Below are 17136 nucleotides of genomic sequence, written 5' to 3' on the forward strand. Positions count from 1 at the left end.
CGTGTTCCTTCTGTCTGTAAAGAACAGGGCACTGTGTATTAATTTGTGTAGCTTCTAGTACATGTAAGTGGATCACAATGTGAGCCTGACTGATAATCTTAAATTGGTTGTCAGCGTAATTCTTAGCACACTCAGCATTATTTAGCAAGTGTTGTCCAATTGCAGAATCACATATAATGTTGGACTTTGTGTTTTGAAATTTGGAAGCACGGGCTGGCTGGGTATGGTTTGTACTTTGCCTGTTGTGAACAGCTGAAGGGACATGCTGTTTTATACGAACCGCCAGTTTTTCAGATAGATGACCTCCATATCTGGCATCAGATACGCAATGAAAATCATATACCACATTACTCAGTTGTGTGATAGGCAGACCATATATTTGGCTTAACAGCAGCAACCTGATAGTGGCAAAAGTGGCCTTATGCCTATTTATGAGTCTGTGCAACATACAGCAAGTAATGCTTTGATTGCAGAATATATTTGAAGCATGCTATTCCAGCATCAAGCTTGCGTGATGAGGAAATGGCTCAGACACTATTTACAAAGTTGCCAATAAAGTCAGTCTTATAGTGTGTGGAACTGTAGGCCTCCCAGTGCAAATATTGACCAGTGATGATTTGCTCTGCTAGACAGTAGAAAACAACCTACTGGCATATTTCTTAACTAGCATGTCAAGGAAGAGGAATTAATTTGAATGCAGGATTGAACCCATTAGGGCGTGCAAGGAAATTCTTACATGCGCCTGGGATTTCAAATATATCACATATATCATCTATAAATTGGAAAAATGCAAGGGGTAGGAAGCTAGGGATCATTTCATAAAAAACAAATTTTGGAAGTTAACTGTCAGATATCAGTTAGCTGGTGCATTCCCCATGGCACTGCCTCTACCAATAAGAGTCTGTTTGCCAACCAATCAGCACTCTCTTTTTATGCAGCATAAATTGGTGTTCCCATTACAATTTGATTTTCTTGCAAATTTTCCTGGTGAGTGCAAGATGAAAGGCTTCAACAACGTGTCTATTTTCAGCAAATTCTGTACTCCAAATGACTATCTACGCACACACATGGGATAAGGGAGAAACAAATATCAGAAAACTTTGAACATTTTTCAAAATAAAAAAAACGACACTATTTAAATGTTCTTAGAACATAGAACAGTACAGCACAGAACAGGCCCTTCGGCCCTCAATGTTGTGCCGAGCCATGATCACCCTACTCAAACCCACATATCCACCCTATACCCGTAACCCAACAACACCCCCCTTAACCTTACTTTCATTAGGACACTATGGGCAATTTAGCATGGCCAATCCACCTAACCCGCACATCTTTGGACTGTGGGAGGAAACCGGAGCACCCGGAGGAAACCCACGCACACAGGGGGAGGACGTGCAGACTCCACACAGACAGTGACCCAGCCGGGAATCGAACCTGGGACCCTGGAGCTGTGAAGCATTTATGCTAACCACCATGCTACCCTGCTGCCCCTCTTCTGAGGGAATAAACTGTCCCCTTGTTAAAATCAAGTTTTCAGGCCAGAGAGGTTATTCAATAATTGTGACTTAATACACTTTTAAAAACTCAACTACTCCTGATTGTGATGGCATTGGAGAGAGTGCAAAAGATTCAAAAAATGACTCCGGGGATGAGGAACCTCGCTTATGTAGATAGACTGAGGAAAATGGGACTGTTTTCCTTGAAGGGAAGGTTGAGAGGATTTTTTTTTTTGAAGAGGTATTGAAAAGCATGAAGGGCCTGGACAGAGTAGACAGGGAGAAACTGTTTCATTGGGGAAGGATCATGAATCAGAGGCTCCAGATTTAAGGTAACTGGCAAAAGCAGGGGAGTGGCACGAGATGGATTGTTCTTTCAAAGAGCAATGAGCCAAATGACCTCTTTCTGCACTGCAACCATTATGCAATTGAACAAGATTTAATGTTTCAATTTCTTTTTTTAAGTGAGAATATTATGAATGTCATTGATATTCACAACAAATCAGTGATTGAATGGATCCATCTGCAAATACTCCAACGACAAACCATGTGAGGCAACATTATCACTGACAACAGCTTCCAGATTTCAGCAATTAACAGGGACGATATGGATACCAGGAGTATAAAACATGAGTGCAGACATTTATTTTGGTTATTTCCACCACAAATTCTGGGGCATTATTTTGACGTGAAGTAACGGAATTAAGGCAGAACATCCGAATCAAGGTTTTAGCATGGTTTATATGCAGTCCAACTACTGATTTCTTTCCCTCGATCTTAACTTCATTAACAACCTTCAACTAATTTTCCTTCCGATGTTTGTGTTTTAGCCCAGTCATAAGCTTTGATCAAATGATAGCCAGTTACGTCATGGGGAAGAGGGTGTGGGTGTAAGAGTATTTACCACATCCATATACATACTCTTCTGGCTGAAACTTTTCCCTTTAACATCACCCAGCCATCTGGTCATTATCACATTGCTGTTTGTGGGAGCTTGCTGTATGTAAATTAGCGGCTTTGTTTCTCCTATTAGACAGTGGCACAGTGGTTAGCACTGCTGCCTCACAGCACCAGGGACCTGTGTTCGATTCTGACCTTGGGTGACCTACCTGTGCACGCTCTCCCTGTGCGGGCATGGGTTTCCTCGGTTGCTCTGGTTTCCTCCCACAGTTCAAAGATGTGCAGGTTAGGTGGACTTGTTATGCTAAATTGTCCTCGAGTGCACAAAGGTTAGGTGAAGAGGATGGAGAGGGGCATGGGTCTGGGTAGGGTGTTCTTTCGGAGGGTCCGTACAGACTCTTTGGCCGAATGGCCTCCTTCTGCACTGTAGGGATTCTATGATTAAAACTGCTGCAATATTTGAAAAGTATCTAATTGGTTGTGAGACACCTTAGGGATGGATGCCCTGGTCATGAGAGGAACTGTGTACGAAATGCAAATCTTCCCTCACATTCAAGATTGCACAGGCTTATCCAACATTGATTTGTGGTCTCCGGACTCTTCCAACGTAAACCTCGTCTGGTGGTATTTAAATCCCTGCCTAGGGCTCACCCCTCCCGAGCTGTGGAATGTGCCCCTGCACTGCACCAGGTGGCGAAAGGCGCTGTTTCTTTCATTCATTGTGAAATGCCTTTCAGATACGCCACCGACCCGGAGCTTCTTCCTCCCGGTGCCCCCCCTGGGCACATTCACACCGCGGCTACCAATCGGTCCCGGCCCCTGACAAGATTACCGTCTAAAAGTTTAACTCTCGACCGAAGCTGCAATCTTATGAACACAGCAAGGAAGTTTAAAGCAAAAAGTTTCCAAGCCGCTTCGCTTCTTTTTCTGTCGCTCGAGAAAGGAGCAGCTAATATAAGTAGCCAATAGCGATTGGCATTTCAAGCAACCAATAAATAGAGGGGCCGCTGTTTTATAAGTCCTTAAATGGAGAGCAGAGAGCGATGGGGAGGGGAGAAGGGGGAGGCAGACAGACGGTCAGTAACCCAGAGAGGCGGGAAAGGGGGGGGGAAATGATTGACATAGCCGATAACCAATCAGCTGCCGGAGGGCTGAGTGACGTTGGGAAATGGAGGGCTCTAAGCCAATGGAAGGCGAGGGGCGGGCCCCGGCTGAAACAAGTTGAATTAGTGGCAGTAGCAGCACCTGAGTAAACAGCAACAAAGTAACCCGGAAAAAAAACCACACAAAATGCTCAGTTTAGGGTCGGGCGGCGGAAAAACAGCGAAGCCCTCTTTTGTGTCCTACGTTTCACCAGAGGTGGGTCCTAATCCTTTTAAAACAGAAATAATTTAAAAGCCAAGAGGAGAATCTTGCGGCTGCAATCTGACGCTGCTGCTGAAGGATTGAAGGGGACCTGCGGACTGGGCGCGGCGATTGTTTATTTCTGTAGCAACAGTTCAAACTGTGCTTGAAGGTTGGCATGATAAGCTTTCAGCTTCGCGGTGTTCTCTCCCTCTCTGGGAGCTCGATGTTCCTCTGTCCCCCCCCTGTAAATGAGGCCAGGGGTGAAACAAGTATCCCAGCGTGGTGTAGTAACAGGCAGTCATTCGGACATGGTGGCACTCAAGCATGGAGTGTGCGACTGAGTTATCCCATCCATGATCAGGCATTTCATATTCTCCTCTGATCAAGGTTATTATACTGCAGGGAAGTTGGAGACTCCTTGATGTCACCGGATGGGAGCGTGGGGGTGGGTTGGGTTTGGGGGGGGGGGGGGGGGGGGGAGGAGAAGAAGAGGTCCCCAAGGGGCTTTTGTAGTGGGTCATCTTCTTCGTGGTATGGCATGCAGCGCGAAACAAAGTAGAGCTTGCAGATTACAATTGCATTTTAGTGAGGCAAGCACCTGTTATGCAATGCAATTAATATTGTACTCTCTAAATCTTCTTTAAAATCTGCATTTATTTCCTAGTACAATGCAACGAACACCCTTAAAAAAGCTTGTTGAATAGGATTCGTGTCTTTATTTTGAAAGCCATTTGTACCTATCTTATTCTGTCAAAATATTTTTGTCGTTTTAAAACAGTGTTTAAGATTTAATAAACTAATCATTTGTACCGTTTAGAGTAATAGGGATATAGGAAGAAGTCTCCCATTTTGGAATACATTATGTGGAATGCACTGGATGCGTGCCCCCACTTGTCTCGGTTACAGTGTGAAATTAGCTCCTGGGTTCAATAAATTGTTTATGAATGGCAACATTTGTTCAACATTAGCTGTTATCAGTGGGGAATTTTGCTGTTGACGGGAGCAAGTTTGTCAGTTATCTTTGCCAACATTACTTGCTTGTGGGGAGATTGTGGCTTTATTTAAAATCATAGTGCACTGTAAAGCTCAAGATCCCTACTTTTATTTCTTTTTGTAATATTTTCAATTGAGTGCTGTGAAGGCTGGAAGTTGTGATTAATTGACCAAATCTTTGATTTTATCTGGGATATATATGCTTCAGCTCAAATCCATGAAAAACACCGTCTCTACCCTGAAAGAACTAATATTAAGGCAAGATCCAACCACTGTCACACATCATGAATGATACCTTCAGTGTTATATTGAAGGGCCTCGCAAGTATGCACAGTTAACAGTTGTGATTTGTTTACCCTAATGAAGCTGTAGTTGCTTCTGCAATAATTATTGTATTTAAAGTGTTTCAAGACTTTGAGGTGTCCCAACCAATGAAATACTTTTTGAAGTGTACTGACGATTGTCATTTTACACCGAACAAGGTCCCACAAATTGCAATGTTTTAAAATATTGTTGTTTGGGGATAAATGTTAATTGAGATAGCAGGCGAGCTCCTCTTCAAACAGTGCTGTTTGACATCAACTGAGGTGACCGATAAGGCCTTCATTCAATGTCTCGACCAAAAAACAGGACCTCCAACATGCAGTCAGTGCTACACTGAAATATTAGGCTAGATTGAGCATGGCTGCAATCCTACAGGCCCTTCAAAAGACAAAGACAAATTTAAATGTATCTAATTGTTGTAAAATAAGACAGCAGATAAGAGTTTTATAGAGGTTGGAACGTATATCTTTGTGGTATGTTCAGTAATTTCACATATAAAGGTGTGTTTACACTTGCACAGTAGTTATAATTACTAGGCTAATAGCAGGGTTGGTGGGATAACCCTTGAGGAGAGATTGGTTCTACTGGGCTTGTGTTCAATAGAGTTTAGAAAGAGGAGATCTGATTGTAATGCATAAAATTCTAACCGGGCTGGATTTAATTTATTGTCACATATACTGAAGTACAGTGAAAAGTATTTTTCTGCGGCCAAGGAAACGTACATAGTAGACAAAAAGAATATTCAGCAGAGAACATTGACAAATGGTACATCAACAAACCGTGATTGGTTACAGTACAGAACAAGGGGCTAAACAAGGCAAATACATGAGCAAGAGCAGCATAGGGCATTGTGAATAGTGTTCTTGCAGAGAACAGATCAGTCCAAGGGAGAGTCATTGAGGAGTCCTGTAGCTGTGGGGAAGAAGCTGATCCTATGTCTGGATGTGCAGGTTTTCAGGCTTCTGTACCTTCTGCCTACAGGCTAGATGCAGGGACAATGTTTTCCCTGGTTGAGGCACCGAGAACCAAGGGACACAGTCACGAGATATGGAGTAATACCATTTAAGACTTGAGATGAGAAAAACTTTCTTCATTCAAAGAGAGTGAAATTTTCTACCACTGAAGGCTATGGAGGCCAAGTCACTAAATGTATTCAAGAAAGAGAGAACTTTTTTGCGGTTTTTAAGGGGTCTGGGGCGAAAGTGGGCAGCACAGTAGCACTAGTGGCTAGCATTGTGGCTTCACAGTGCCAGGTTCAATTCCCTGCTGGGACTGTCTGTGTGGTGTCTGCACGATCTTGCCGTGTTTGCGTGGGTGTTTCCTCTGGGTGCTCCGGTTTTCTCCCACAGTCCAAAGATGTGCAGGTTAGGTGGATTGGGCATGCTAAAAAAGGATAGGAGCGGTTATTGGGTTACGGGGATAGGGAGGAAGTGGGGGCTTAAGTGGGTCGGTGCAGACTCAATGGGCCAAATGGCTTCCTTCTGCACTGTACGTTCAACGGAATTCCAACACCCTGGGCTAGTGCACATCAACTCCAGCCCCCTTTGACCTGGAATCGCAATACAATTTGAATTAACAAATAATTCTTAGAAAATTTAAAAAAATAAATACATTTGAAGTACCCAGTTATTTATTTCCAATTAAGGGGCAATTTAGCATGGCCAATCCACCTAGCCTGCACATCTTTGGGTTGTGGGGGCAAAACCCACGCAAACACGGGGAGAGTGTGCAAACTCCACACGGACAGTGACCCAGAGCCGGGATCGAACCTGGGACCTCGGTGCCGTGACGCAGCAGGGCTAACCCACTGCGCCACTGTGCTGCCCCTATTCTTAGAAAAATACCCCAAATCTTTGGTCCTTGGTTGCCCAATAATTGCAGTCACCAGGTTTGTAAGTTTTAAACACAATTACTTTTTATTAATAACTAGAATGAAATATGCAGCAAAAACAACTGGTTAACTATTATCTAATATATAAATATAGATTTCTTCAGGTCTTGGTACAGTAAGATAGCTTTTCTGGAGAAAGAAAGAGCAGGTCCTTGTCCCTCAGTCGCCAGGACTCAAACTCTGTGTTCCTTGGGTCTTTGAAAAGAATTCCACTCGTGTATGACCCAATCACCACTGGTTACTGGGCAGAATAAGGCTTTTTAGCCAATTCATTGGTCACCAACCAGTTCATCAAATCCACCCCATCTCACGGGTGCCACAAAGTTCTCCTGTTCGAACAATGGCACGAAATACTTTTTGCAACTTCTTGAATTCCTAATTCTATCTGTTGCTCGACTTAAAGATGCATTAAGTATTCATGGATCAAAAATGATAACTGAAAAAATAATGGGGAAATAAGGGAATCAACAGGAAGGACCCTTACAATGGCATTGGGATGGAGGATCAGCCATGATCATATTAAATGGCAGAGCAGGCTCGAATGGCCTAGTCCTGCTCCTATATGTTATGTTTCTGTATCTGTAATGTAAATTCAACTTTTATTGAGTTTTGGGTGTGAACTGAAGCTATCCTCTCAAGTGCAGGCATTTTCATGCGTCAAGTTTGGACTTTAATGTTTAACTATAACTTTACTTTGAATTTGAAATTAACGTGGAGTTGTTTTGATTTGCAACAATGCTAATTTTGTCGATTGTGAATGTCGTTGTAGAGATTTATTGTAGCAACGTGCTGAAGCAGTGCGTGGGGAGGTGGTGGCGTAGTGGTATTTTCACTGGGCTAGTAATCCAGAGATCAGTGATCTGGGGACCCGGATTCAAATCCCACCATGATAGATAAATTCAATAAAAATATGGAATCAAAAGTTTAATGATAACCATGAAACCTATGTTGATTGTCATAAAAACTCTGGGAAGGGAAATCTGCCATTCTGACCCGAACTGGCCTAACCAGCAATGTGGTTGACTCTTGAATGCCCCCTGAAATGATCTAGAAAGAAACTCTGTTCAAGGACAATTAGGGATGGGCAATAAATGCTGGCCCATGAATGTTTTTTGTAACTCATTTATGAGATGTGGGTATCATTGGTTAGACCAGCATATATTACCCATCCCTAGTTGCCCTTCAGAAGATGGTGGTGAGTTGTCGTCTTGAACCGCTGCTGTCTTGAGGTGTAAGTACACCCATTGTGCTGTTAGGGAGGGAGTTCCAGGATGTTGCCCTGGTGACAGTGAAGGAACAGCGATATATTTCCAAAGGGGAACCTCCAGGTGGTGGGGTTCCCAGGTATCCGCTGCTCTTGTTCTTCTAGATCAGTGTTCTTCAAACTTTTTTTTTTCCGGGGACCCATTTTTACCAACCCGGCCAACCTTGGGGACCCATGCCGGCCGACCCTTGCGACCCACGCCGGCCGACCTTTGCAATCCACCATTTTCTCTTACCATTAATATGTGAGGTGAGCCTGCTTGGTCCTCACGATCTCACTCCAATCAGGTTCACAGAAAGAGAGGGCTATGCGCATATCGGGTGATGGATTCAGCCAGTTCCTTTGCCGTCTTCATCTTTGTGAGGTCGGAAAATCCAACCTCGCGCATGTAGGTCGTTGTGAAGGGTAAGAGCAACAAAATGTTTGTTTTACTCTGCTCCGGATACTCCTCAGAGATGCTACTCCAGAATTCTGACAGTCTCATTGACTTGTGCTGTGTTTTTAATATGCTGTCACAGCTGAGACGCATAAGCTCAATTTCTTCTTTTGGAGTCAGCTGCAAGTTAAGAACTGATTCTGGGGTCTCAAACTCAAAGGGATTTTTCACCCACCTCCTCTCTCTCAGAATCTTAAACTTCTCCTCTGGAAAGTAGCGACCAAAATTGTCGATCAGGGCAGCCAGATGCAACTCAATAAGGCTTGCCAATCCATTTACAGTTTCCTTACTAATGCTGTCTTCGCAATCGCAATTGCCAAACTTATAATATCTTTTGGAAAGCTTCGATTTCTTCAGAGTGCCAAAAGCAATCATTATCCTTCCCTTGCAATTTGAGGTTCAGTTCATTTAGAATGAAAATATGTCTGCAAGGTAAGACATTGCTAGCATCCAAGTTTCAACAGCAAACGAATCAGCCGAAGGGACAATTTCTCGAAGGAAAGCGTGGATTTCATTCCCTCAGTTCGTAAACTCTGAGTAGCACCCGACCCTTTGACAGCCAACGCACTTCTGTGTGGAACAATAAATGTGTGTGCTCAGCCCCCATCGGAACACAGTGCCAAAAAGTCTGGTATTGAGTGGGCTGCGTTTAATAAAATTCACAACTTTCACTATTCCTTTCAACACCACTTCACGATTGGATGGAATTCCTTTCGATGCCAGTGCCTCACGGTGAATAAAACAATGATTCCAAACAATGTCCTGACCAGCTGCCTCAATCCTTACTATAACTGTTTTTCCCAGTCATGTTGGCTGCTCCATCTCTTGTGATTCCTCTGCAATTACCCCAGTCGAGCCGCACTTTCCAACCACAAAGCTATTCAAAACTTCAAAAATTTCTGCGCCAGTCGTGTGGGTTGGTAATGTCAGGTAGCACAGCAAATCTTCAACAAATTTATTGTGCCAAACATACCTTTTTAAAAAAAATTTAGATTACCCAATTATTTTTTCCAATTAAGGGGCAATTTAGCGTGTCCAATCCACCTACTCTGCACATTTTTGGGTTGTGGGGGCGAAACCCACGCAGACACTGGGAGAATGTGCAAACTCCACACGGACAGTGACCCAGAGCCGGGATCGAACCTGGGACCTCAGCGCCGTGAGGCGGTTGTGCTAACCACTAGGCCACCGTGCTGCCCTGTGCCAAACATACCTAACGTATACTAGCAAGGTTGCACAATGTGAAATGTCTGTACTTTCATCCAGTTGTATGGAGAATGCCTGCGCTGGTTTTAACTGAGAAATAAGCTGGGCTTCTAAATTCTCAGCAATATCAGAAATTTGGCGAGTCACTGTGCTATCACTAAGTGGGATGCATTTAACTTTTTCAATGAACCTCTCATCTATGACCGTACAAACTATATCCAGTGCTTCAGGGAGAATTAATCTCTCTGCTATAGTGTGGGGCATTTTCTCTTAGGCTACACGGTAAGCTATCATGTAAGAGGCTAATTGTACTTTGTCGTTCAATGTAACATTTCTGTTGAGGACTCCAGCCGACGATTTAAGTTCTCGCTGCATCCTTTGAAAAAAATCAAGAGATTTGTCCTTGAACTTACAATGCTTAGTCTTCAAATGCCGTTGAAGTTTTGAGGGTTTTAAACTTTCACTTGCCAGCACTTCCCTGCATATAACGCACCTGGGCCTTGCATCCTGATTTGCGGTGGCACAATTAATAAATCCAAAACCTTAAAAAATCGTCTTTCTACTGCTTTGTGCCTGATTTCAGTTTCTTCTTAATGGGCTGTTCACCAGAGGCCCTGCAGCTCACACCAACACTGCTTTGTCCTGCTGTGGATTCTCCTGAGCCACTCTTCAGCAGGTTTAGTTGACATCCTGGCCTAATTGTGTCTCTGATTCTCTCTTCCTTAAACAAAATGATGCATTTTAAATTTTACTGGCCTGTTGCTTGTTTGCTGCTAACAAAATGGAGGAATCGCAATCGCGCCCAAAGCACGTGATGTCTACGTTCGGGGTCTGTGACCTGCCCTCTGCCTCCCTTTAGGCAGTAAGATTAGATAGATTAGGTTTAAAAAAAAAAAAAATCTTGTGTCTTTGCAGCAGCCGGCTTTTAATAACGCTGGCTGCAAGCGGCCTTCAAAATGGCCGTGATCGTATTAAAAAAAAAACGGCCACATTGCACATGCGCGCCCGATCATTGGTGCGCATGCACAAAACTATATAGTTTTACGCATGCACACCGATGATTGGGTGCGGCCTGATCATTGCGGCCGTTTTTTTTAATACGATCGTGGCCATTTTGAAGGCTGCTTGCAGCCAGCGTTATTAAAAGCCGGCTGCTGCGGCTGATTCGTGCGATCTGGAGCGCTGCGAAGGACGGCTCCGCGACCCTCCCCAACACCCACCCGCGGGTTGCGCCCCTGAGTTTGAAGAACACTGTTCTAGATGGTAGTGGTCATGGGTTTGGAAGGTGCTGTCTAAGGAACTTTGGTGAGTTACTGTAGGGCATCTTGTAGATGGTACACACGACTGCCAATGTTTGTGGAAGGGGGAGCAATCCAGCGGGCTGCTTTGTCCTGAATGGTGTTGAGCTTCTTGAGTGTTGTTGGAGCTGCACTCATCCAGGCAAGTGGAGAGTATTCCATCACACTCCTGACGTGCCTTGTAGATGATGGACAGGCCTTGGGGGTGGGGGGGGTCAGGAGGTGAGTTACTCGCCGAAGGATTCCTCACCTTTTGACCTGCCCTGGTGAAAAAATGAAATGAAAATCGCTTATTGTCACGAGTCGGCTTCAATGAAGTTACTGTGAAAAGCCCCTAGTCGCCACATTTCGGCGCCTGTCCGGGGAGGCTGGTACAGGAATCGAACCGTGCTGCTGGCCTGCTTGGTCTGCTTTAAAAGCCAGCGGTTTAGCCTTGTGAGCTAAACCAGCCATATTAATATGGCTGGTCCAGTTCTGTTTCTGATCAATGGTAACTCTAGGATGTTGATTGTGGGGGATTCAGTGATGGTAAAGCCATGGAGTGTTAAGGGGTAGTGGTTTAATCCTCTCTTGTAGGAGATGACACTTGTGTGGCACAAATGAAACTTGTCACTTGTGAGCTCAAGCCTCGATATTGTCCAGGTGTTGCTGCATTTGGACATGGACTGCTTCATTATATGAGGAGTCGCAAATTGTGCTGAACATTGTACGTTCATCTGCACTTCTGCCCTTATGATGGAAGCAGTAAGAAGTCTTGCAACACCAGGTTAAAGTCCAACAGGTTTGTTTCAAATCTCTAGATCTGTAAATACTTAATTACCTGCAAATGCTCACATTCAAAGCATTGTCTTGCATGTTTGTCCACATATATGTTTCTGGAACATACCTCTTCATTCACCTGAGGAAGGAACAGTGCTCCGGAAGCTAGTGATTTGAAACAAACCTGTTGGACTTTAACCTGGTGTTGTAAGACCTCTTGCTGTGCCCACCCCAGTCCAGCGCCAGCATCTCCACATTATGATGGAAGGGAGGCCATTGATGAAGCAGCTGAAGATAGAAGGGCCTAGGGCACTAACCTGAGGAACTCTTGCAATGTTTTAAAAAATTTGTTCATGGGATGTGGTCATCGCAGGCTGTGCCAGCATTTATTGCCCATCCCTAATTGCCCTTGAGGGGGCAGTTAAGAATCGACCACATTGCTGTGGGTCTGGAGTCACATGTAGGCCAGGTCAGGATGGCAGATTTCCTTCCCTAAAGGACATTAGTAAACCAGGTTGGTTTTTGCGACAATCGACAATAGTTTCATGGTTGTCATTAGACTTTTAATTCTAGATTTTTATTTAATTCAAATTTCACCATCTGCAGTGGAGGGATTTGAACCTGGCACCCCAGAGCATGTCTCTGGTTTACTAGTCCATATTGTCCTGAACAATATCCGGTAATAACCATCTCCAACAAGAGAGAAAGTAATCATCATCCCTTGAGATTCAACAGCTGAATCCCCCACTCTCTGCATCCTGAGGGTTACCACATAAAGCAATAGAAAAACTCAACACCATCCAGGAAAATAACAATCTGCTTGATTGATGCACCTTCCCCAATCATTCAATCCCTCTACCACTGATACACAGCGGCAGCAGTGTGTACCATCTTGCACTGCAGGAACCCACTGCTTCCACAATAGGCTGTCTTTTTAAAAATCCTTTTCGTGAGATCTGGGCATCGCTGGCGAGGCCAACATTTGCTGTCCATACCTTTTGAACTGAGGTGCTTGCTAGACCATTTCAGAGGGAAGATAAGAATGAACCACGTTACTGTTGATGTGGAGTCACGTGCACGCCAGAGCAGGTACATATTTCCTTCCCGAAAGGACATTCATGAACCAGATGGAGTTTCATGACTATGACAATAACTTGATTGTCATCATTTCTGAGATAAGCTTTCAAATTCTTATTTTAATAATTGAGTTTAAATTCCACCAGCTACCATGGTGGGATATGAAGCCTTGTCCCAGAGCATTAGCCTGGACCTCTAGATTACGAGTCCAGTGACACTAACATTACACAATGACCTAAACAAAATACCTTGCACGATTTCTAATTATAATGCATGCTTTTAATAGGTGCCAACTGTGTGTCAAGACATTAATGCTTGCAGCATTCGTTTTCAAAAGCCTTTCTACCAGTTTGTGTTCCATTCTAGTTTATGCCCCTCGATTTGCAAGCAAAAAAGGATCAACATTTTTCCACAGCAATGGAATTTATTTTTAAGAGAGGTGACTTCAAAGCTAACTCAAAATATTCATAGCTATCAGTTTCAGGACTGTTTTAAAAAAACCTTTATGATTACATTAGATGTTGAAACCTATTATTTGAAGTTATTTAAAAAAAACTTTGTGGTAAATTGTTACAAAACTCAGAACATGACTGGGTTTATTGATGGCTTTTAAGAGAACTGTGCTGTGACTTCATATCAAGAATTTGTTTTTAATGTAGAAAATAGCCAAGAACATTTGGGGTGAAGGGGGCGGCAGGGGGTGCACATGAGGTGAAGAAAAGCAGGAAATAAAGATGTGGGATAAAGCAAGATGGTTGGAGCGATGAGTAAAAACTTGAATGAGGAAGTGAGTTTTGAGGATTTGAGATGCCGGACTTGGGAAAGGAATTTTACAAAGAGAAGGATGGCAGCTGAAGGCTGTGCATCAGCAGTGAACAAAAGGAATGTTTTTTTTTTTCCAGAGGTCGACTGCGCAGTCTGCACCCAGAAAATCAACACTTAAATTTTTTATTTCAATTTTAAGTGTATTGAACTGTTCAACCTCTAATTCTGGAGCTGGGCATTTTTCTGGAATGCGAGGTAAAAAGAGGACAACTGCCTCCAGATGCTTTTGCTATATATGTATAGCATAGGAGCGGTCTTGAACGAGTACTTTTATTCAGTATTTACAAACGAGAGGGGCCATATTGTTGGAGAGGACAGTGTGAAACAGACTGGTAAGCTCAAGGAGATACTTGTTAGGAAGGAAGATGTGTTGGGCGTTTTGAAAAACTTGAGGATAGACAAGTCCCCCGGGCCTGACGGGATATATCCAAGGATTCTATGGGAAGCAAGAAATGAAATTGCAGAGCCGTTGACAATGATCTTTTCACCCTCACTGTCAACAGGGGTGATACCAGGGGATTTGAGAGTGGTGAATGTCGTGCCCCTGTTCAAAAAAGGGAATAGGGATAATCCTGGGAATTACAGGCCAGTTAGTCTTACATCGGTGATAGGCAAAGTAATGGAAAGGGTACTGAGGGATAGGATTTCTGAGTATCTGGAAAGAAACTGCTTGATTAGGGATAGTCAGCACGGATTTGTGAGGGGTAGGTCTTGCTTTACAAGTCTTATTGACTTCTTTTGAGGAGGTGACCAAGCATGTGGATGAAGGTAAAGCAGTGGATGTAGTGTACATGGATTATAGTAAGGCATTTGATAAGGTTGCCCATGATAGGCTTATGCAGAAAGTAAGGAGGCATGGGATCGTGGGAAATTTGGCCAGTTGGATATTGAACTGGCTAACCAATAGAAGTCAGAGAGTGGTGGTGGATGGCAAATATTCAGCCTGGAGTCCAGTTACCAGTGGTGCACCGCAAGGATCAGTTCTGGGTCCTCTGCTGTTTGTGATTTTCATTAATGACTTGGATGAGGGAGTTGAAGGGTGGGTCAGTAAATTTGCAGATGATACGAAGATTGGTGGAGTTGTGGATAGTGAGGAGGGCTGTTGTCGTCTGCAAAGAGACATAGGTAAGATGCAGAGTTGGGCTGAGAAGTGACAGATGGAGTTTAACCCTGACAAGTGTGAGGTTGTCCATTTTGGAAGGACAAATATGAATGCGGAATACAGGGTTAATGGTTGGGTTCTTGGCAATGTAGAGGAGCAGAGAGATCTTGGGGGTCTATGTTCATAGATCTTTGAAAGTTGCCACCCGAGTGGATAGAGCTGTGAAGAAGGCCTATGGTGTGCTAGCGTTCATTAGCAGAGGGATTGAGTTTAAGAGCCGTGAGGTGATGTTGCAGCTGTACAAAACCTTGGTAAGGCCACATTTGGCGTACTCTGTGCAGTTCTGGTCACCTCATTTTAGGAAGGATGTGAAAGCTTTGGAAAAGGTGCAAAGGAGATTTACCAGGATATTGCCTGGAATGGAGAGTAGGTCTTGTGAGGAAAGGTTGAGGGTGCTAGGCCTTTTCTCATTAGAACGGAGAAGGATGAGGGGCGACTTGATAGAGGTTTATAAGATGATCAGGGGAATAGATAGAGTAGACAGTCAGAGACTTATCCCCGGGTGGAACAAACCATTACAAGGGGACATAAATTTAAGGTGAATGGTGGAAGATATAGGGGGGATGTCAGAGGTAGGTTCTTTACCCAGAGAGTAGTGGGGGCATGGAATGCACTGCCTGTGGAAGTAATTGAGTCGGAAACATTAGGGACCTTCAAGCGGCTATTGGATAGGTACATGGATTATGGTAGAATAATGGAGTGTAGATTAATTTGTTCTTGAGGGCAGCAGGGTAGCATGGTGGTTAGCACAATTGCTTCACAGCTCCAGGGTTCCAGGTTCGATTCCGGCTTGGGTCACTGTCTGTGTGGAGTCTGCACATCCTCCCCGTGTGTGCGTGGGTTTCCTCCCACAGTCCAAAGATGTGCAGGTTGGGTAGATTGGCGATGATAAATTGCCCTTAAATTATCATCGAATTTTGGACACTATGATTAACCTAGGATAAAAGTTCGGCACAACATCGTGGGCCTACGGGCCTGTTCTGTGCTGTATTTCTCTATGTTCTATGTATATGTGCCTCCGTTTTGAATAATTCTTTAAATTGCTTTAATAAATGTTGGTGGAAATTGGTGGGTGAGCATTTAATCAGCGTGTCAATTTTAAAAAAAATTAAAAGCTATGCTTGATCTTTTGGAATATTTTCTTTTTGCTGAAGCATCTTAACTTTGCCCCCACTTTTAATGTCTTTCTGAGCTGTTTTCGGAATTTTGTTATGGAAGAATGTAAGTGAATGTTTGTTTTTGTTATTCACAAGCATCAATTTAAAATGAGTTGTGCATATTCCTGATCATTTTGAGAGTTTTCCTGTTGAAACATGATGCCCCACACTCTGCTGAGAATGTCAAGTTACTGATCTCTAATATTTGTGCTAAGTGCATTAAACTCAAATCTTAGATTGGATCAGTGCTATGAGTTACATTGTTGCACCATAGCCGATACTACATGTAGAACCCTTAAGTGGTAACAATAGGAAGCATTATCATGATGAAAATTTGTTTTGTTCATCACTAACATTTGGTAAAATTTCTTCCAGTTATTTTGCAGAACCTGCTAATGGAAAGCACTACACATAAAAGCATTTAAACGTATCTTAAAAGTTGCTGATTGAGTTAGGAGGGAAAAATTAATAATTTGGCCAGCTTGAGTAGAAAACTGTGTATAAGTGGCGACTTTTGACATTCTCTTCCTGTGTTGTTAAATTGTGTTGAAGTAATGCAACTTGTGATATGAACAATAAGTGATGAGTACTTGCTATTTTCCACCTGACCTGCTTGTAGATTTTAATTAAAATTTATTTTACTATTATCTCCATTGGAACATGAATAGGGATGCAAAAAGGCCATTGAGTACAAGTAAATATTTTTTAAATAACCCTAATATTTTTGTCTATCTTTTTGTATTCATTTGTGAGATGTGGGCATCGCTGGTTAGGCCAGCATTTATTACCCATTCCTAGTTGCCTTCTTGAACAGCTGAAGTCCCTGAGGTGTAAGTACACCCACTGTGCGGTTAGGAAGGGAATTCCAGGATTTTGACCCAGCGACAGAGAAGGAACGGTGATATATTTCCAAGTCAGGCTGTTGAGTGACTTGGAGGGGACCCTCTTAGGTGGTGGGCTCCCAGGTATCAGGTCCATCACATAAAGTAAGGGATCAGTTA

The 17136-nt window shown here is 43.4% G+C and overlaps 1 protein-coding gene across 3 annotated transcripts in view; it reads left to right on the forward strand.

The window, feature by feature from the left end:
• Positions 1-3604: 3604 nt before the first annotated feature.
• mtmr12 (myotubularin related protein 12) overlaps positions 3605-17136 on the forward strand; it is a 100029-nt gene continuing 86497 nt past the window's right edge. For 2 of the 3 annotated variants that reach the window (XM_038790707.1, XM_038790708.1), the window contains exon 1: positions 3605-3755. In XM_038790707.1, the coding sequence (XP_038646635.1) occupies positions 3687-3755 (69 nt within the window). In that variant the 5' untranslated portion in view covers positions 3605-3686. The remainder of the gene's footprint in view (positions 3756-17136) is intronic. The other variant, XM_038790710.1, reaches the window with a different exon arrangement.

Source organism: Scyliorhinus canicula, chromosome 3 (genome assembly GCF_902713615.1).
Source record: "Scyliorhinus canicula chromosome 3, sScyCan1.1, whole genome shotgun sequence".
NCBI classification, from domain to species: Eukaryota; Metazoa; Chordata; class Chondrichthyes; order Carcharhiniformes; family Scyliorhinidae; genus Scyliorhinus; species Scyliorhinus canicula.